The sequence below is a fragment of the Chelonia mydas genome, chromosome 15, assembly GCF_015237465.2.
Source record: "Chelonia mydas isolate rCheMyd1 chromosome 15, rCheMyd1.pri.v2, whole genome shotgun sequence".
Classification (NCBI taxonomy): Eukaryota; Metazoa; Chordata; order Testudines; family Cheloniidae; genus Chelonia; species Chelonia mydas.
This window is the reverse complement of record NC_057856.1, coordinates 26,398,003-26,420,523: the sequence shown is the minus strand read 5'-3', so window position 1 is coordinate 26,420,523 and position 22,521 is coordinate 26,398,003. Positions and strand designations below refer to the sequence as shown.

Below are 22,521 nucleotides of genomic sequence, written 5' to 3'. Positions count from 1 at the left end.
TAGGGAATGGGACTGATTGCCTTTTCTCCTGGGTCTCTCAATCAGCCCCTGGCTGCAATTAAACGTCATGCTCATAAAAGTGGATCCCTGTAACCAGCTCTGCAGTTAGTGTCCCCAGCTTCTAAGCCTCCGCAACACACATGCAAAGAAATACTGATGAGAGACAGAGGCCTGCCACTGATGCAGACTTCTACCAGAGTAGTGGCACCCAGATGGCGATATACACACATGGCCAAAAGAGCAGAACAAAGCCCATCTGTTTGCTAAAGAAACATCAAAAAATAAAACATCCCAGAATAAACTTGGCTCTGCTGACTCTTGGTCTGAAAGACTTAAAAGCAGCCTTAGGGGAGAGAGCCCAACCCTGGGTAAAATTTTCAAAAGTGCCAAGTACCTGAGAAACTGACATCCCATTGACTTTCAATAGGCTCCCAAGTACCTATCGCTTTTGAAAATGTTACCATGTGGGTTGTGATGCCAGGCCCCCAGCAAACCAGGCAGAACCAAGAACAGAGTCAGAGTCATGACTATGGGTGTTTTTTCTCTGCAGGAAAAAAAATCTGGTCAGGAGACACCCTCCCTCCCATGCTTGGCGATCCCATCCTTAAACCATGGGTTACAGGAAGAGGCAGATAGCCTAAGAGGGGGAAGGGACTCAGGAAATGGTAGAGATGGGTGACTGACTTGGTTAACTAGAGGGAGGGGGCACCAGGTTCTCACGAAGAGGAAGAAAACATCACTGACTATTTATACTATACACCAGTTCCTAAGATTGCTTTTAGCAGAGATGCTTAAACCATTGTCAGTGTCACATAACTGGGACAGTCTCCGTTTACATTGCCCAACATCTCATTACAGAGAGGGCCAAATTCAGCCCTGCCGTCAACTGACACAACTCTATTGAGTTCAGTGGTGTTGTGTCCATCTATGCCAGCAGAGAATTGGTGCCATAGCATTGGTGGAAGAAACTCAAGGGACAGGAGACCCTATTGTTACAACAACACAAATGCCAACCAATTCCATCTGCGAGCACCTGACCTGGAAATAAAATGGATCATTATACGATGTGGCCACAGTTCTGTCACTGCTTTCCCCCAGTCAGTCCCCACTGCCCACATAATGTGTTACGTTTGGCTCTGCCTTCCCCCACAACAACCCGCAAAAGGAGCATTGACACGGGGGAGACGTGTTCTTCCTGCCCTGTGGGCTGGCACCAGAGAATTGGCCAGGAAGAGTCACTGGAGAGGATTCCAGGCTCAGGCCCCTGCTGGGCAAGAGAGAGGTTAGTTGGAACTGGAACCAAGTACGCACACACTTCTATCACCATTGTCAACAAGAACCTGCAGCTCCCAAATTCCCAGCATTTAGCCCCAAACTGCAGGATTTGCCAAAAAAAAAAAAAGGTTTGCATAAATAGCTGAGAACAGGAGGACGGAGACAGCTGGAAGGAGGCAGGGAGGGAAAGCGACCCACCAAAGGGGGTGAATGGGCAGATGAAAAACAAGTGGCCTGAGGGGCAAAGAGGGAGGTTATTAGAGACTTGGGGGCGGGGGGGGCAGATCTCAATTGACTGGCGGTTAGATAATTGACTGCCTGGGGGAACTGCTTCTCTTCCCAACCATGGGGGGGAGTCCTCCCCTTTTTTTGCATCTCCTGTCCAATTTCTTGTGGCTCTCTCTCTCCTGTATCAGTCACTGTCCCCTCCCCCACCTTACCTTTAAGGGAAGTGTCTTGCACTTCTTTTCCCCCTCACCCCAGTCAGAGGGCAGCTCTAGCAGAGCCTCCTGCCCTTCCCCTCTCAGGAGGGCGTGTGTGCTGTGGGGAGCGGCTGGAGAGGAGGGCCAACAGGCTAGGACAACACATTTTTCTACAAGAAGGGGTGGGGGAGGAATGGAAAAAGCCCACTCCTTTCCCTGCAAATATACCTTGGGGCAGGCTGGGACAGGCTAGGCCAGCCCTTCCTCACTGAGGCAGAATTCTGAGGGGACCCAAAGCAGTTGGAGCAGGGCAAGCATTGGATCCAGGGTGGGAAAGGGAGAGGTGGTTGTGTGGAGATAGGGTCCTGCCTCCCTCTGCCACTGGTCTGGGGAGATTCGTACCTTCCTCCCTGCCCCAATTGCTTAGAATGAGGAGCAACTAGTGATTGAGAAAGGTCACCCAGGGAGCGGCACACAACTTGGTAGTTATGGAGAGTGGAGCATGTGCAGGAGAACACGGACCCCAAGGGGAACACAGACGATGGGCAGACAGATGTCACGTTGTGCCTCCCTACGACTATCTCAGAAGCACATCACCGGGGGAGGGACGACTTCGCACAACTTTGCAAATCCACAAGCCCATCAAGTTAAACCCCCCCCCCCCCCAGAACCACGCCCTTAGGTCCAATTCGGCCCTTGGGCCCAAGCACCAGGCTGCTTCTGAAATGGTCTTGTGCAGCCCTAGGAACCTTAGAAAACCTTTTTGGCCACTTAAGCTCCCAGTTTCTCCCACAGGAGCTTTTGAAAATCCAGGCCATTCTCATCACCTGCAGAACGTGGGGCGGGAGGTATAAATAGAAACGGCATCTCACCCAAGTGATGAAATTTGCTACTGCAAACCCTAGTTCATGGCCTCCTTTTCTGCCACGCTGGGCTTGTTTTTTCATCTGTTTCAATTGTAAGTTCTCTGAGGCAGGGACCGTCTCTTCCTACAGACAGAAGCCTAGCACATTTGGGCACTGCCACAATACTGCAAATAATTAATAGAGGGGGTGGTGCTTTAATGGCCAAACAAGGGGCTGAGAGTAAAGCAGTCCAGGGTTTTATCTTCAGGTCTGCCACTTTCTTGATGTAGGGCTGAGGCGGTGGCCCCTGTGGCCAAACGGGGGCAGGGGGTGCATGGCTCTGGTTCCCTCAGCCCAGTGGAGCTGTCAGTCTACCCCTGGGGTCCAGGAATCTGGAAACCCCCAGGGGGCTGGTAGGGGATCCCAGGCCTGCCCACTCCATTGGGTTCCAGCTCCGGGCCCTCAAGCTACATAAGGAGAGTCAGGGGTGCTGACCTGGACAATGCCCGGAGCTCCTTCCTACCTTCCCTCGGGCCTCTGCAGGCTCTTCCCTCTGTGGGTTTGTTTGCCCCTTGCTGGGTGTTGTCCCTAGTGGCTCTCTAGCAGTCCACTGACTGGAGTTCCCTTCTCACTTACTCTGTAGCAGCCCCTCCCTTTTGCTTCCCAGCCCTTTTATCCTCCCAGCTGCTGCTAGACTGCCAATCAGCAGTAGCTGGCAGGGCTTGTATTAACCCTTCGCTTGCTGGGCTAACATGGGGTACATACATCCCATGGCAGTGACCTTGGGCAAGACTCTTAATTTTGTATCTGTTTCCCTCTACTGTAAAAAGTAGACCAAGTTCATTACAGATTTAGCACAATTAAAAAAAAAAACACCCGAACTAAAAGCTCTTAGCTCCCTGCCAACCTTACGGCATAAAGAGTCACAGACCGATAATACAAACTCAGCCTCCAACAGTATCTCTATGGGATGTTGAGACGTATGCAGGCTAGATGATCATAACGGTCCCTTAAAATCTCTGAATCGATGTTTCAATTAGTGCGTTTTGGGATCCTGAGATAAGAAGAGCTATAGCTGTGCAAAGTATGAGCCCAATCCCACAACTCTTATTCAAGTAAGTGATCCTTACCCATGCAAACAGTCACACTGAAGTCAACAGGGTTACTCACGTGACAAAGTGTGACAGAATCAGGCTCTATGTTTGTAGGCCCTGATCCTGCAATGAGATTCACATGGGTATGTTAATAAAATGTAGCTCTTCAGGATAGGGACAGTCTCTTATTGTGCGTCCATACAAGGCCTAGCACAATGGGGTCCCCAATCTCAGAGGCCTCTAGATGCTACTGTAATAGAATAATAAGCACAACATAGTGTTTTTTTCTGTAAGAAAAGTCAGTATATTTACGGTTTGCTTTATAAAAGTTACTATAATACAATGGTACATAGTATTCAATTCACAAAAATATGAACAAATATATACAGCATGACACATCCACAACAAAACACTTTCTTCAAAACAAGATACATACTGATGACAGAATCTATATGCACAAAACATCCCTAAATTTATAAATTTGCTTAACAAAAGCGAAAGCAGAAATCCTAAATCTTCAAAGCAGAGATTTTTTTAAAGAGAACTTAAAAAAAAAAAAAAAAAAAAAGCAGAATTTTCATTTATTGCAAACCATTTTACCTGCCTCCTTTTAAAGGAGGCCCTTAACCTTCACACTGTGAATTAAAACAACCTGTTTACAGAACCCATGAAACAGCAAGGAATGAGGGCAGCTTTTTAGGTTTTGTTTTTAAAACTGCCCATTGGATTAGAGTGTCCTTTACAATGTGTTTCTTTTCACTTGTACAAATATTACAATTGCAATTAAAGAGGAAATTTATAAAAAAAACACATTAAATTGAAAAAATCCAGATGCAGATTTGCTTAAATATATTTTAGGTTGTCTATTAATAGACTGTACATATTTCCTCACTTGAAATAAATAGATTTTGCACATTAGGTTTCAGACTGGCAAAGAAAAACAAAAACAAAGCCTCCACTTGGCATTCTTTTGTCTTCAGTTTCTTAATGCTTCTAATTTCGTCTACTTATTTGACCAAAAAAAAAATATTTATACAGAATTTACATTATACAAAGCTTGACACAAGCTGTAAATGCCACCAGCTCCTTTTCTATAAGCATTCCTTCTCCCTCCCCCGTCATCCTGACACGAGTTAGAGCTGGAATCTTCTTTTTAAAAAGAACTCCAAATTACAATAGCCACTTTTAATAAATTATTTACATGCTCTTGAAGTACAAAGAAATCAGCAAAAAAATTCAACATGTTTCTACAAGAAACAGTGTCTGAAGAGAAGATTCTTAAGTTTGCCTATGTACAGAAGATGCATTTTTTTAAACTTCAAAATCCTTTTTTCCTTAAATTTTTATTTTATATAGAAATGCACTGAAATGATCCCTGAAAAAGGTCACAAAAACCAGAACTGAATCTACTGTCTACATTGTCAGAGTTTAAAAATGTTTTTCTGGTAGAAATAAGATGTTCTGTACAATATAAATATCTGCAAGATGAGCCCCTTCCCACCCCTTGATAGTTACAGATTACTTATGGGACCCAACATAGTTCTGGAATTGGAAAATATTGGTGTGAAACTGACAGATAAATGAACAGGGCAGACAGGACATGCAGGTTTTTCAAGCAGAGAGGGCACTTACTATGTATGCCAATTTCTAAGGCATTTACAAACATAATTAAAGCCAGCTCATTCGTGCTTGGGGACAATAGAACTTGCAACTACATTTCCACAACTTTTGTGTTATTTTCTGGGATTGTTTCACGTAGCAGACACATTAAAGTGATTCAGTTTCAGGGGATAAAATTTAACAGTGAACACATTCAATCTCTTTGTTTGTTGTTAATGTAAGCCCAAGCAGAATTAAGGATATGGTCTTCAATGAAGAAAAATACGTCTGTAAATACCCCTCCAAAAAAGAATGCCTGGCAAGATTTGATTTTAGTAGTTCTCCCCCCCTTGAAAACGTCCCACATTACAATCAGCTTTTAATGGCTATGGCAACACCCAATTTAGCACAGCATAAGGCTCTGCCAGCCTTGGGCTGATGTCTATATATCACACACTATGGTCCCTCCATTTTGCTCATCAATCTCAGGTTTGTAGGGTACCAGCCTTCATAACTAGGAAGAGTCATGAATGTGTAACTGGTACAGCGGCCCACATACGTATTTGTATCTGCAGAGTGCCCAGACATTGCCCAACCAAGACCACGTGGGTGACTTGCCAGGAATGAGGCGGCCAAAACGAGTATGCATAAAATGGAGGCCATTGCTGCCACTCATTTAATGTCAGCTGAGACATCCTTTGGAGACTACAAGTCCCACCATCAAATACTCCATCCTGGCCCACTCAGAGGCTGCTCAATTCAAGATGGAAGCTCTGCATACTGGGCCCTGCAAGCCCAGATTCTGAAGGGAAACAAACACACACACACACACACACAAAGAAGCATGAAGTCAGGCTTCTAAGCTCATATTTAGACTCTGAAATACGTAACCTGTTTTTTCAAAAGTGCTGAGCACTCAGCTGCTCCCATGGAAGCGGCTGGCTGCTGAACACTTTGGAAAAGTCAGGGTAGTTATTTAAGAGCCTAAATAGGGATAACATTTCCAAAAGTGCCAGAGTGACTTAGAAGCTAATGGTACTTCGGCACTTCTGAAAATTTCACCCTAGGAAACTAATATTAGTCTCATTTTTTTAATCTTGGCCAGAGTCTCTATAGGCTGCTTCTCCATAATAAAGAAAAAGGCAATTGCATGTGGCCACCCTATCATCCCTCACAATCCACTGGGGTCATCAGTGTCATAGGAAACATATTGTACATGTAGACTGGACCATGTATTTGTAAGAAACCAATGTTGATACAGTAGTTTGAAGGGATGGAAAGGAAGAAGGCAGAGACATTAATATGGTTTAGAACTTTAGTTTTGAAACACAAGGCTTTAGTGCAGCCCCCAAAGCCTTAGACATGCCAACTGGAGAGACAGTATGAAAGGAAGAATCATATTAAAACAAATAAAGGAGCAGTTGGCTTAATTTCAAAACGCTCCCAATGCAGCTGTAGTTATAACCAGCTCTCAAAGACAGAAACCACTTGTGCTTCTAATAAATGTATGTCTTTGGGTCACAAATACCCACTGTTGAGGAGATTTTCAGAAAGCATTTACTGGGGTGGGGGGGACCAACAAAACAAAAACAAAATAAATAAAAGGAGAGACTATTGCATGTCCAATCTCAGGGACAATGTAACTATCCTCAGCTAGAAATGCAAATAATATTAAGGCAGCTTGTATCAGTCCAGGTCCTCTAGGCCTTTTGCTTGAAACAGAAATGAAATATAGAAGTCTACCCCATATTACATACTGTAATACAGTCCTGGCAAATACATATGCAGTATAAATAACTTCTAAAAAACTCATTTCTAAGATTCCAACTTCTGATCACTGAAGCATGATCAGGCAGTAATCGTCACTAGACAGAAGAGAGTATGGAACTCAGTTGTCCAATTTACTCTAAAGGGAAAAGATTTTTAGTTACTGTGATAACAGTAAGATTTTCCCTCTACAAAGTGTTTTTTTTTTTTTAAAATGGCTTAATACAATTAAGTTCCACTTGTAAGCAGGAGGAATAGAATACGGTTTGAAAGACTGATCTGCTTACCTTCAAGTGGCCAAATAATATTTCAGTTCAAAAGAAATACTTGCATGGGATTCTGGCTCATTTGAAATGGAACCCCTAGTACAAAACTGAGGATTTCATTACAACGTACACTTACAGTGATCAAATATTTTCTAAAAGGAAAATAAATGTTTTTATTTGGAAGTTAAACTTTTTTAAAACCCAATTTTCATACTGTACAGTTTGGGACAGACTCTGATACCCTCATGCACTTAGAGCAGTGCCTTACTCCTTAATTAGTCCTATTGAAATGAATGGGACTAATTTCAGGTACTGCTCAGTGTGAGTGAGAGTGGCAGAATATAGCCCTTCAGCAGTAGAACAAGAATCTCGCCCATACAAGTGCAGAGCAAACAGTCTGAACGAAAAGTCGTGGGGGGGGGGGGGGGGGGGGGGGGAGGGAAGGGTGCGTGTCAAGAGGCAAAGTTGGAAATAAACAACAAAAGAAACCCAGCAGTTGGTTTCTTATAGGGAAAGAAATCTCAGCGCCATCTTCCATGGATTGTTCTGGTAGTGTATGCCTAAAAGACAGTAAGATTTCTACAGCATAAACAATGTCTGTACTGATCATTTAATTTCAGCCTCAGTATTTTGAATGAAAGAGGAACAGATCCACCAGAAATGTAGATACAGAAAAGGCCATATCTCAAGCCACCTTTCGCGAGTAAGGACTAAGTAACTGATCAAACTTATTAATTATACAGATTGTGGTATTAAATATTTTTCCTGTATGGTAACAGAGCTATTGATCCCCCCAAAATACCAGCATGGCATGTGAAAATTAGAGGTGAGCCTAAGGCGTTACATTCAGGCCCATTACAGAGCTGAATGTTCCCCAGCATTCCAGGATGTTTGGGTCAGAGGAATTGATCAGGCCCATCTCTAAGGAAAAGGCAGGACAGTTCATTTATAGTCTCACTTGAGACACACCCAAGCATACACATACACACTCACACTCTTGCATCCAAGCCTCTGGCTTGCTCTGTAACATCAACCATACATTTATTTACAGCTTACTCTGAAAAGTCTGTGCAATTTCAGCCAATCAAGCTCCCAACAAACCTTTATGACATTTTCAGTCTCTGCTTCACATTTAAACGTTGAATGTCTTTTTCAAACAACAAACTGATGAGAAAAAAAGGTAGCAGCATTTATAGAAAGACAAAGGTTTACAACAAAAACAACAACAACAACAAAGGTACCATTATCGTACGATGAGCAATAAAATAGAGACTGAACAGAGAGAAGCTAGTGTTTGGATATACTACGCCACAAAGTGGTAATCACCTTTTGTGTGTGTTGGATCTGACGAGGAAGAGCACCTGAAACGTGAACAGTCCTAGTTATGCATGTGCGCTTTTTGCTTTCACTTGTGATCCTGACAGAAGTGCGAAACTTGCTTGGTTTTCTTCTCTCTCTCTCTCTCTCTTTTTTTTTTTTTTGGCAAAGTGCAACCACACCTGGTTACTGCAGTTCTGACATGGCCGAAGGTGCAAGTGTGACGAGAAGCCTCGGGATTAGTTCAGGGTCCCCCTGCAGTTCTCAGAGCCGCACAGACACGGGATCTTTACATCCTCGATCGGAAACTTGTAGTCATAGGTAATTTCCTCATTCACGCTGATGTGCTGCTTCGAGTAGATGACAATCTTCTTCTGAGACTCCACGGTGACGACTTTAGCGTAACAATTTGGCTGCAAGGGTGACAAATTGGGAAAGGGGTTAATTTTCTGAAAGTTTTAGATGTGCTGGCTTCTTTAGCAGTTATTTAAATCAGCTGAAATGTTGCAATTATTTTTACAGAGGGGCACAGGTCCTTTTCCTGGGGCTGGAGTGTGGAGCTTTTTTTCACTTTTTTTCCCTGCCATACTCAATTCCTCATGGGAATGGGAAGATTTATTGGCGGAATTAAGACAAAAAACAAAGTTCAGCCTTCATATCCTTTTTCTAAGGTACAGATCGTGACAGTTTGTTCAGTCAGCATGAACGGCGCCTACAGGCTTTGGTAATGGGAGGTGGGAGGCGGTAATGACTCAGACACCCAAATTATTACTACTTATTGAGTGCACACAGTCTGCCCAGTACTGTACAGAACACAGGCGAAGGCAGAGTCCCCGCCTGGAGGAGACAGACAACCCTGGTCCTACATGAACACCATTTGGAGACTGTTCCCATACCAGTGTTAGGGCTACGTTTTGTTTTAAATACACTTTCCCTAAACACCGTACAATAGTGTCTCTCCAGGATCTTTAGATACAGTCGGATTTCTGGGGCCAAATTCAGAGCGGATTCTAAATTGTTGTAACTTACATCTTCCAGTCCCCTCATACCAGTTCTTTATACTAGTCTTGACCCCCATCAGCTTATCAATATGTTGATTTCAGTTCCTATTAAACATCACCACCTCAGGGTATAACTGAGTGTCTGGCTGGTTTATCTGTAAGTAAAGGCCAACTCGGAAGCATAAGCGAAGCGATACTTACATTGCAGCTATGATTAATGAACCTGGCAAAGTTTCCACATTTTGTTGCATCAATGATGGTGTCATGGTCGACCCTGAACATGTAACTGCTCCCAATGCCTTCATCCTCGTATCGCTTCTCTCGCATGTCTGCAATGACCTACCGGGCAAACCAATTGTCGAGTCAACGTGTGCCATAGAGATGGGCAGTAAAGTACATGGGATTTACATGCAGTTAATTTAAAAGGCACAAACCAAAACTACCATTCGGGATTTAAAAAGATATTCACGCCCCCAAATTATTCAAGAGAAGACAGACTTAGAATTCAAAGGACAAGCATTTAGGATGGGATTTTCAAAGATTAGGCACTGAATTTCAAATGGGATTCAGCACCTAATTCCCTTGGACTTTAGAAAAGCCTGCTTTACAGTTTAAATCAGTGATTCTCAAACTTTTGTACTGGTGACCCCTTTCACACAGCAAGCCTCTGAGTGTGGCCCCCCTTATAAATTAAAAACACTTTTTATATAATTAACACCATTATAAATGCTGGAGGCAAAGTGGGGTTTGGGGTGAAGGCTGACTGCTCATGACCCCCCATGTAATCATCTTGTGACCCCCTCAGGGGTTCCAACCCCAGTTTGAGAACCCCTGTTTTAAATCCATACACCACTGAAACCTACACTGAGGACAACACTTGGCAGAGCCCCTAGCTCTGCACTGAAAAAGATTGTAAGACTCCGAAAATGCTCTGCCTAGCTCATGTAAGGAGGAATGTGTATAAAGAACCCATGTCCCAGTCACTTGGATTCCTTTCATCACATCCCGCTCAATTTCTCCCTTGACAATACTTCTAAGTACAATCGGACTCTGCATGTGGATTTTAGAGAACTTTAAAATTATGCTCTTAAACCAGAAATTTGGTCAGGGCAAAATTTCCAGAAAGAGCCCCTGCACGATACAGGCAGAGAACAGCTACTGTGAACAACACCCATCTCTGAAATCTGCCAGGGGTAGGGCTTGAACTCACAGTGCATCGATGCAGTTGAGGCTCAATGAGTACAGTGTGTCACCTTGAGCTGCCTGCACGCTCTATGGCTTCAACAGAGCCCTAGTCTTGCTACACATGCAGTTTAACTGTTTTAGACACATCAGGTTACCTTGTGCTGACCTGGAGTTCCAAACTTTACCCTCAATAATTTATTCAGTATTGCTTCCCCAATGTACAAGCGGAGATCAACCCCATGGGATCATATCATTTTGGGGAAGATCAGAGCATTAGTTTGAGCCCCAGATGTGGGCAACAAAATTTTAGAAGAATTATGTGATTTTTTTGTAAACAGCTGATGTTTTATGGGGTGGGGAGAGTTGTATCTCAGGAACCCAACTGCTCAAATGACCCCAAACTTGGATTTTAGAGCCCTTACAATAATCATCTTTCAAAAAATAGGTGACTCTCAACCTTATCTATAGCACAGCTTCTTCATGTCTGTGTTTCTTTTGCCTTACAGATTGTATGTTCATCCAGAGCAGTGAATGGGTAGCTAAAGGGCGGTGTAAATTTATGGCACTCTATTAAAAAAAAAGACAAAAATTCTGAGAATATGCCTGGATTTAATCCTGTTTCGAGAAATCCTGCTCCAGCCTACGTTGATCGGGGATTCTAAACAACCGTTTGGTTTTTTTTTAAATGCACGCCGAGGCTTCACCACTCAGCATTAAAGGGACCAGCCAGTCCATCATGTGAACAAAAGTATTTTAAACTTGTCTTGTCGAAAATCATAAATTGGAGTCTTTTATCTTATCCTCATTTCCACACAGATATGACATAACATCATCAATAGGATTCTGCACAATGACTTTGCCTTGCATATGTCACTCTCTGGGTTTCCAGAGAGCAGGGGGCAGGCAGGAGGAAACAGAGCAAGAGAACTGAGCCATGCACAAAAAACCCCAGAAGAAACACTCAAGATGTATGCAATCGTGCAGTACTGAAAGCTTCAAGAAAGCTTTAGTGTTTGTGAATTCACAAGCGGGATGGAGAAGATAAATAAACCCAGGGAGGTATGAAGAGCGATGCTACGGAGGACAGTTACATGTGGCCTTCCACACTTCATGACTGAATCATGGCAAAGGCCCTGTGGTCACCTGTGAGGAAATCCATCTTACCTGTCTGATGTTCTGACCCACATATTCAATCACCATCTCGTCAGCTGCAATGGGCTCCATAGCAAAAAGGCCCCAGTCATGAATGTGACTCTTGCAGAATTTTAGCTTTTTCTTCCGGAACTGTGTGCAAAACAACCCCAAACCATCATGAGCAAAAAACGAAACAGCAATCCGCACAGTACACAGCTCACAAGAAAGAGCATTTGCAGCGTGTTCCATGCCACAAGTGTGACACTGCAGCATGTGGCTCCTGACTCTATAGTTAAATCAGACTATTAATTACCTCCACGTTAGCTGTGAAAGGGAGTGTAGTCTCGTGGTTAAAGAAGGGAAGACATCGTCTTGAGTAGACGTCGTCTGCTCCCAGCCCTGCCCCGATTCGCTGCATGTTTTTGTGAAAGTTGGTAGAACAGGCCCATTTAGGGCAAAGGAGATACAGCCCAGTGTCTAAAGCACAGTTTTGGTCTGGGGCTCAACTCCATTTGTTCATTGATTGTCTGCTTCCTGTTTTATTGTCACTGCCTATCATGTGTTAAACCCCACAGGGTATCTATGCTGACCTCTGCCCCATGGATTTCCCGCTGATTTGCTTCTTTCCATTCCCTTTAGGTATTTGAACATTAGTTCAAAGAGATCTAGCGATTGTACTGTTTGGAATTTTATGTGTATTTAGTTCTCCCGAAAGTCAATACCCCAGGCCAAAGTACCTCAAACTACCTGCTGTTCTGAAGAGACAGTACAACTAAGGGGTGAGAAGACAGTTCAGTCCGGAAACCCCACTCCAACCTTCAGTGAGATGATGAACAAAGGTGCCCAAACGTGGAGGTTTTTGTGATGCGAATACATGTCCACTAGGAACAGGACCGAGATCACCATCTAATTTCACACAGGCTACACAGCCATCAGATGGTAAAACTACTTCTGGTTACTACTAACCTGAACTAGATTGGAACCCACAATTTACAGATGAGTCTCTTTGTCCCATTATCAACCCCCTTGATCATGCAGTTGAAGCTACTGGACATATTGTACTAAGTAGCTCTTGCTCCCAGACATACTGCTACAGAGTAATACACAACTTAATGTGACAAGGAAATATATGGCATCATAGCGAGATTTATAACTCACAGGATTTGTCATGGATCTGTGGCTTTTAGCTGGCCTTGCCGTAGCTTATTCCTAACCAGCACCTGACCTGTACTCTCCGATTCACAGAATAAAAATCTGGTTGCATGACCTACCTTGAGTTGGTTAAATTTGAGTAGGTCGCTGTCACAGCTACCAGTGAAGGATGAGAGAAGCCTGCGTTGCTCTGACCTCCTCTCAGAGCCAGCCCGGGTGGAAGCATGAGGTTGGGCAGGGATGCTCATTCCCTGCAAACAAGGAAGAACAGTTTAGGAGTTGCAATTTAAAAAAATTTGGGGCAATCCATTTGGGGCAATATCTTATCACAGCATCAGCGTGGAAACTATTGGATTAGTTAACACAGTCTGCCCTGGCTAGTGAAAAACTCCTCCCTACAGTATATCTGCAGTGTGGTCTACTAGGTAAGGCAGGTTTCAGAGAGTCTGCACTCCTGGGTTCTACTTCCAACACTGCCACAAAACACAGAAATTGTAAGACTTGATCAACAGGTCAGTTGTCAGTGGTCCATGTAGCCAGGTATTTGGTCTCTGTCAGTGGCCACTACCAGATGCTTTAGAGGAAGGTGCAAAATCTTCATAGTGGACACATACTGACTAACTTGATCTTAGAGGTAAGTTTCTTCCTAATCCTAGTCAGTCAGTGGCTGGCTGATCCCTTGTAGCATGAGGTCTTATACCCCTTCTAACAATTTTTTTTCCCCTATCTAATATAATTGTGGAGTTTCTCATTATCCATAAAGTCTAATCCTGTCTTGAATACTACACTATACTCTTGGCCTTACTGACACCTCCTGGAAATTACTTCAATAGGTTAGTTATGCTTTGTTTAAAAGAATATTTCATTTGATCAGTTTTAGATTCAATAACTTTCAATTTCATGAAACGTCCCCTTGAAAGGTAAATAGGAGCACTTGATTTGCCTTCTCTATGTCACTGGTTAATTTGATTACCTCTATCACCTCCCCTCTCTAACTAAACAGTCGCAGTTTCTGAGGTTATGGGTCTATACAGCAGAGGGTGGGAAAGGTAATCATGATGGTCCCTTTCTGACCTTAGAGTCTATGAGTTTTCAGTCTCTCTTCATATACAAATCTTTCCATTCCTCTGATCATTCTATCACACCTCCTTGCTTTGCAACATGATACCTTGGTATATGCAGCCCCAATAAAGTATTTTAGATCTATATTGAAAAACAGGTTCCTCAATCCCCAAAGTACTTCCAGAATGACAAACTATACATATACATAAGGATCGCTTCTCTTTAGCCACCGTGGAAATGCCCCTGCAATGGGGTGCAAACAGCAGACATTGAGAAAACACCAGTGACAACGCAGAACAGTTTAGGAGAGGTCACCATATATAGCTCTACCAACAGGGACATTTAAGTAGGCAGAATGCATTTCCCCATATTGGAATGCTGTACAGGACACAGGGGGAAGACACCCCCACTCTTACAGAAAATAGCCGGGGACCTTTAATGACCTTGACTCAATAGGATCTCGGTTTTATTTCTCATCTGAAAGGCAATACTTCCAACAGGGAAAGCCACACTGGGGCACTGGCTTAATGCCATCTCAGAGACGAGAGTTACTAACACCACATTGCAAGACAAATCCAATTAACTCAAGGAAGCAGTCAGCAATATGAGTCTCCTTACTTGTGTATCAGCTGGCGGCTCCTCTGCAAATGCACGACTGTTGTTGAGGTATTTAAGTTTGTCCTTCTTATCAATTTTGTAATAGCCTTCACTTCGTGCACAACCTGTAACATGTTCCCGCATGCCATCATCCCGCTTCTTCTTCTTCGGGGTAGAAAAGCTAGTAGGTGGAACTAAGTTAAGGAGAAACCCAGCTATACGTGGAAATCAGACAAAAAAACCACTCTCCTTGGTATTTGATTCTTACAGCCATGTGGACAATTTCAATGCTATTAAAAAAAAGAAGGAAATTAAGACTGTTTGCCAAAACAAGCTATTAGAGAAGTGAAAATCTAACTGTTAGGCAACTGGACACTGGAAAGGTTTGTTTTGGTTTTTTGCAGGTTTTAGGATTCAGCAAATGAAAGTGGTTTCCACCTAATGGTTCCGTGGTGACCATGTCAAGTGAGTTTGGGTGTCTCAGTCTACTTCCCTGTAGACAAAGGACACCATCACTATTGGCACTAATTGCCAGTCTCCACAAAGAGGCCAGGGACTGTATGGGCAACAAAGACCAAACTAATTGCTCACCCCTAGAGTTGGGTCCCTCAAGGTAAAGGATGGGGCAGAGTGGTAGTGGGACAAGTTAGCACTGCTGTTCCCCATGCTGTACATGATCAATAGCTACTGAAAGAACTTCAGCCTCCAGGGCCAACAATCTGGTACCTTCCATGAGCTCAGAAAATTAAACAGTTTTTAGGGCAACCCCACATCCCTACTTGAGAAATGGACATTTCTTTATTTGTCATTATAATGCTCTGGGGCTGCAAAATACATTAAAACAAAGAATAATGAAGAAATATAATGAAATGGAAGAGAGAAAAGGGCTCATTTGTCAAGAAAAGGCTCTTCGGGAGATGACTTCTGCAAAGTATGTGACCACGGACAGAGACCGCAGCCACCTGAGTAAACTGGTGAAGCAGTTTGCTCTGTATGTTTTTAATGACATTTTCCACCCACTTGTAGTGTTTCTAGAACTTCCTCACAACATCTCAGACTGTGGTCAAGATACCACGAACGTATCACGGCAGCAAAGACTCATCACTTGGTATAGTGATGGAGAGGGCAAGGAGACATTCCCTCTCTCAAATCCAGCTCCTGATTAACCTTAGCACAGCTCCCCAGACTTTCACTGGAGCAGAATCAGGTCCAGGCAGATATTCCAAACCCCATTCTGAACTCCTCATTGGCCAAGCAAAACTTAGGACTGGTTTGGTTGTAATATTAAATGTTCACCCACACCCCTTCCTCTCCCTAATACGGACCTATATAGAAAACAGCACGATGCAGTGGTTGGAGCTGGGGATGGGAACAAAAGATTATATTCTCTGCTCTGCCACGAAACCCAGCCGACTTTGGGTGACAAAATTTACTTCTCCGTGCCTCAGTTTCCACAGTTACTACAATTGCAAAGATAATGATTTTTCCCCCATACAAGGGTATGGCAAGGATTCATGAGTGTTTGTTAAGTGCTTTGAGGTCCTAGGTCAAGGTAATATAGGAAGACAAGTATTATCATATCACATCATACTGAAAGACTATTAAAACAGTTATGACACCAATCTTCATTTTCACCAGATGGCCCTAAAACAAGCTCTTCAGTTCAGTAAACCTTGCCTACAAGGATTTATTGTCACTATAATAAAATAGGGAAAGAACAAGTTAAAAATGACTTCAACAAGTTAGATGTCTTCAAGTCGCCAAGGCCTGATGAAATGCATCCTAGAATACTCAAGGAGCTGACTGAGGAGATATCTGAACCATTAGTGATTATCTTAGAAAAGTCATGGAAGATGGGAGAGATTCCAGAAGACTGGAAAAGGGCAAATATAGTGCCAATCTATAAAAAGGGAAATAAGGACAACTAGGGGAATTATAGACCAGTCAGCTTAACTTCTGTATCCGGAAAAATAATGGAGCAAATAATTAAGTAATCAATTTGCAAACATCTAGAAGATAATAAGATAAGTAACAGTTTGCATGGATTTGTCAAGAATAAATCACGTCAAACCAACCTGACAGCTTTCTTTGACAGGGTAACAAGCCTTGTGGATGGGGGGAAAGCGGTAGACGTAGTATATCTTGACTTTAGTAAAGCTTTTGATACTGTCTCGCATGACCATCTCATGAACAAACTAGGGAAATGCAACCTAGATGGAGCTACTATAAGGTGAGTGCATAACTGGTTGGAAAACCATTCCCCGAGAGTAGTTATCAGTGGTTCACAGTCATCCTGTAAGGGCATAATGAGTGGGGTCCAGCAGGGATCAGTTCTGGGACCGGTTATGTTCAATATCTTCATCAATGATTTTAGATAATGATATAGAGGATACATATATAAAGTTTGCAGATGATACCAAGCTGGGAGAGGTTACAAGTGCTTTGCAGGATAGGATTATAATGCAAAATGATCTACACATACTGGAGAAATGGGCTGAAGTAAATAGGATGAAATTCAATAAGGACAAATGCAAAGTACTCCACTTAGGAAGGAACAATCAGTTGCACACATACAAAACGGGAAATGACTGCCTAGGAAGGAGTACTGCGGAAAGGAATCTGGGGGTCATAGTGGACCACAAGCTAAATGAGAGTCAACAGTGTAACACTGTTGCAAAAAAAAGTGATCATCATTCTGGGCTGTAGTAGCAGGAGTGTTGTGAGCAAGACAACGAGAAATAATTCTTCCGCTTCACTCTGCGCTGATTAGGCCTCAGCTGGAGTATTGTGTCCAGTTCTGGGTGCCACATTTCAGGAAATATGTGGACAAATCGGAGAAAGTCCAAAGAAGAGCAACAAAAATGATTAAAGGTCTAAAAAACATGACCTAGTTTGAAGAAGATTGAAAAAATTGGACTTGTTTAGTCTGGAAAAGAGAAGACCGAGAGGGGACATGATAACAGTATTCAATTACACAAAAGGTTGTTACAAGGAGGAGTGAGAAAAATTGTTCTTCTTAACCTCTGAGGATAGGACAAGAAGCAATGGGTTTAAATTGCAACAAGGGAGGTTTAGGTTGGATATTAGAAAAAACTTCTTAACTGTCAGGGTGGTTCAGCACTGGAATAAATTGCCTAGGAAGGTTGTGGAATCTCCATCATTGGAGATTTTTAAGAGCAGGTTAGACAAATACCTGTCAGGAATGGTCTAGATAATACTTAGTCCTGTCATGAGTGCAGGGGACTGGACTAGATGACCTCTCGAGGTCCCTCCCAGTTCTGATTAGCAAGTATTTGAAATAGCCATTGCAAACAGGTTACTGTACACATGACTATTTTATGTCTAAGCAGCTTCATATATGAATGATTTCCCCCCCGTCAATTGTAATGGAAACAGTTTTTTTATTTTTAACAAAAATTCTCTTCTGCATTTGCAGACTGGGTTAGTGAAAAAAAAAAAAGTGAAAAAATGAAACTGACTGGTCCTAAAAGTGTAGCTAACAAACATAGTTTAATTGTCTAAGCTGAGAATGCAAAAACAAACAAAGAAATTAAATTAAAAAAATTTCATTTACTATCTACAGCTTGGGTTACTACACTAGGTAAGGTTTTTTTTCAAAACAATTTAACTTGTCAGTATCCTATCAAGACATAACGGTCTTCATAAACCTTGAAAATGACTTTTCTTGTTATAAAATCTCCATCAGCCAAATGAAGCATCCTCCCGATGGGTACACATTTATAATGTACTTCAAAAGCAGCATTAACATACAACTGTATTTAGATTGTAGCAGTTATACACATGACTATGTGTGCTTCTAGAAGAAGGAATCTCTGTAGAAGTAGAATATGTTGTCTGATTGGAAGCATATGTCCATAAACATGTGCATGAAACCCACGACCCTTTAGCTCTATCCAGGAATTTACCCTACACTTATATGACCTCTTTCTAACACTACAGGATTGAAGCAGAAGGTCTGGAATTAGCAAAAACAAATGGACTTGAAAGTGCCCTTCAACCCTGTATTTGATGCCTTGTTATAAGAAATCCAAGCCCTGTAGAGTTAATTTTATAAAGTCACCTTATAATGAAGTAGGATTGGATGCAGTGATGGGAAGTTACAAACCAAGTTTTTAACTGGATTAGGCAGTGGCCTTAAGAGTTGGTGTTAGAACAGGGGTAGGCAAACTACGGCCTGGGGGACACATCCAGTCCTCCAGACGTTTTATTCCAACCCTTGAGCTCCCACCAGGGAGCGGGGTCTAGGGTTTTCCCCGCTCCAGCCAATGAATTGAGTTGGGGGCTTGCCCCGCTCCGCACAGCTCCCAGAAGCAGCGGCATGTCCCTCCTTCGGCTCCTACGCATAGGGGCAGCCAAGGGGCTCTGCACGCCACCCCCACCACAAGCGCCGCCCCCATAGCTCCCATTGGCCAGGAACTGCGACCAATGGGAGGTGCAGGGGCGGCGCCTGCGGACAGGGCAGCACACAGAGCCGCCTTGCTGTGCCTCCGAGTAGAAGCCAGAGGGGGGGACATGCCACTGCTTCTGGGAGCTGTTTGAGGTAAGTGCTGCCTGGAGCCTGCACCCCTGACCCCCTCCTGCACCTCAACCCCCTGCCCCAACCCTGATCCCCCTCCCACTCTCCAAACCCCTCAATCCCAGCCCAGAGCACCCTCCTGCACCCCAACCCCTCATCCCCAGCTCCACCCCAGAGGCCTCACCCCAACCCTCTGGCCCAGCCCAGAGCCCCCTCCCGCACCCTAAACTCCGCATTTCTGGCCCCACCCCAGAGCCCTCACCCCCTCCCGGACCCCAACCTCCAATTTTGTGAGCATTTATGGCCCGCCATACAATTTCCATACAAAGATGTGGCCCTCAGGCCAAAAAGTTTGCCCACCCTTGTGTTAGAACAACGTTTGTTAATGGAAGGAATTTATCTCAAATGTTGCCATTATGCAAATTACCAAATACGTCATACACACACACACACACACACACTCACTCACAAAATCTTCCTTTCCAGGACCATTATTCCTACCCTCAGCTGTCCAGTTCTCCTCTCCTTAGCCTCTTCCCTAGCAAGTAAAGTACTATTAATGTAGATGCCAATTACTTAAAACTTATAACATTTATTTTTTGCAAATGAGTTTTCAAATGAGGAAGACAAATGACATTCAATAAAGTGGATTTTGTAAAGACTTCATACCAAAAACTAAAAAGGGTGGTGGGTGCAGTTAATTTTGTCTCCTTTTTGGATATTTTCTAACAATTAAAAAAATGCATTTAAGGCTATTACACAAGCCATAAAAAGGCAGAAAATTAAAAGTTTAAGCCAAAAAGCTGCCCTTAAGTCATGTCCTTTGGAATGGAGAAAAATAACGAAGAATGAAAAATGCAGTGTCAGCCTAAACCTTGAATTTCCTACCTTTTGTTACTCTGAGTCACATTAACATTTTTAAATGAAGAGGAAACAATGTTTTACATGGAATCAGAAGAGATGGGATATTTTACCCCACTTACTGCATCCATACGTATTCCTATGAGGGGAAAATTATGATTAAAACCATAACCCATACACTGCCTCTTCCAAGACAACACTATGCTTTAGGTTCAATCCAGAACCTCAATGTGAAAGGATATAAGGATGGTATACCCAAAGGGTATCGTTGAGCCAGTCCATACCATTATCTTGCTGTAACAAGCGATCATACGTGATACACATGAACTTGATATCTTCCTCATCTATTCCTCCATTCCAGATATCATACAAAATGGTCATCTCCTCAAACTCGGAGCGGGGCCTAAAGTGGGGCCGATGTGGAGAATATTCAGGGGAAGGAATCACTGGGATGTCTTCAGGTGTCTTTTTCTGCCTCCGCCACTGTCTTTTAGGTTTCACGTGAATCTCCTCTTCTTTGAAGTCCTCATTCCACTGATTCTCTAGTTCCTTAAACGGAAGTTTCTCTGCTATGGCCTCCGGGGTTACCTTCTCGTGGAAGCTGTCATTCCTGAAGTCTAGGGTGACCGCTTCAGGGTCTTTCAGTCCATAAAAAGCACCAGGATGCCCACCCAACAACTCTTTGCTCACAGCACTTTCTGTCAAGGCAACTGGGACAGGAGGAGATTCTGAAGTTTTGCTGGGATAGGCCTCCAACGAGAGGACCGAAGGAGGTGATCGTTTCGGCCGGCCTGGTTTCCTTTTGGTGGGCAGAGAGGAAGGAGTAGGAGGAAGAGGGAAAGGAAGAGACACAGTAGGTGCTTCTGGGGAGAGCAAAACGGATTTCACGGCTACCTTGTTCTCCTCTATGGATGTCTTTCTATCCACTGGCACACATGGCAGGGCTGCTACAGATACTGGCTCGTCAGGTGGCAAATCTATGTCTGTGTGGAAATCAGTTTCTGGAGGGCTAGCAAAGGGAATTGGGGAGGGAACACTGTTCATGCTGACTGTTCGGGAAGCACTAAGAGGTTCTTTAAAACATTTCTCCTCTGGCTCATCTTCTGATGGTTTCTTGCCAGACAAAAGGCAAGGAAGGATTGCACCAGGCTCTGGGAAAGTAGGCGTGAAATTAAAATCCCTCCCAGGAGTCCGAGGAATGCCACTATTAATCCCAGGAGATTGGGATGGGTATGAAAAAGGGCTGCCTGGGACTTGAGGGGAACTTAAAGTCAAGCTGCTTCCCGTAAGGGGAGCATCACTTCCAGGGGTGGCTGGAATAGTGTCTGTACTCTGTGACTTTGCAAAGCCATGTGAAGACTTGGCCATAATATCCCGCCCTGGAGTCCTAGGAAGCTCCTCTTCCAGAGCTGTTTTGGTCACAGTTAACTGTTCAGGGAAATTTTCTGGAGGGAGTAAAGGTTCCTCTTTACTAGGCGTTGTTGGAAGGGGAAGTGTAGAGGGTGGCACCTTATGAGCTGGAAGTATGGGAGTATCAGAATCCGAATGGACCACCATGTCCCGTCCAGGAGTCCAAGGCAGTCTCTCCTCCTCCTCTGCTGCGGATAGTAGTTTTCCTGTAACTCGGGTTTCTAAGTCACTATCATCAGACTTACTGAAGAAGTGGCTCTTACTGGGTAGAGGTTCTTCAAATACCCCCACTGGTGCTGGGAGACAGAGATTCTCTTCATCTTGAGATTCAGGCTTTGGACCCTCTAATACCTTAGGTTCCAGCTCGATATCCAGTTCGGACTCTTCCACTGGAGAGAAAAACAGAATGAGCTCCATTCAGTTGCTAATCATTTCCGAGTGTGCGCACGTTAAAGATGCTGCAATTACAAAACCAGCTCATATCCACTGGGAGGCTTTAAAAAACTGCCACTTCCCATTTTGGAAGCATAGAGAGGAGCTTAATTAGGACCCTGAAGCGACCACAGATATCCCTACTGGACCACCAGAAAACATATGATTTATCTGGGGACTAGCTACTCTAGAGGCTATAACCAAGGTTTCCAGCTTACAAAGCGCTTTGCTTACCAAAACCTTGGCTGGCTTCTTACAGCCATAAAAAACACGAGTGAATTATTGGGGAAAGGCTGTTAGTAAGTAGGCTGTAAGAGCCTTGAGCTGTCCTTAGTTTTGTTTTTTTGCAGGAGGTAGTAAATTAACTGGAGGGCCAGCAAGAATGGCAACGGAGCATGGGGGAAGCGTAATGCTCTTGAACATAACATGGAAGAAATGGGAGACCCCTGTAATGAAATGTGGATACACTCGGTTGGTATCACTGAGGCAATTTATATGCTGCTCTAGCTGTAACACTCTCATTTGTTCGTATTTTATTTACCTCCGTAGGGCTTAGGGCCAAAAG

At 43.5% G+C, this 22,521-nt stretch overlaps 1 protein-coding gene across 1 annotated transcript in view; it reads right to left on the bottom strand.

Annotated features, from left to right (window-relative positions):
- Positions 1-831: 831 nt before the first annotated feature.
- SETD1B (SET domain containing 1B, histone lysine methyltransferase) overlaps positions 832-22,521 on the bottom strand; it is a 73,499-nt gene continuing 51,809 nt past the window's right edge. The window contains exons 13-18 of the mRNA XM_027820814.3: positions 20,357-21,913; positions 14,738-14,904; positions 13,177-13,308; positions 11,936-12,055; positions 9,788-9,925; positions 832-8,998 (exon numbers count right to left, since the gene is read on the bottom strand). Of these exons, the coding sequence (XP_027676615.2) occupies positions 8,825-8,998; positions 9,788-9,925; positions 11,936-12,055; positions 13,177-13,308; positions 14,738-14,904; positions 20,357-21,913 (2,288 nt within the window). The 3' untranslated portion in view covers positions 832-8,824. The remainder of the gene's footprint in view (positions 8,999-9,787; positions 9,926-11,935; positions 12,056-13,176; positions 13,309-14,737; positions 14,905-20,356; positions 21,914-22,521) is intronic.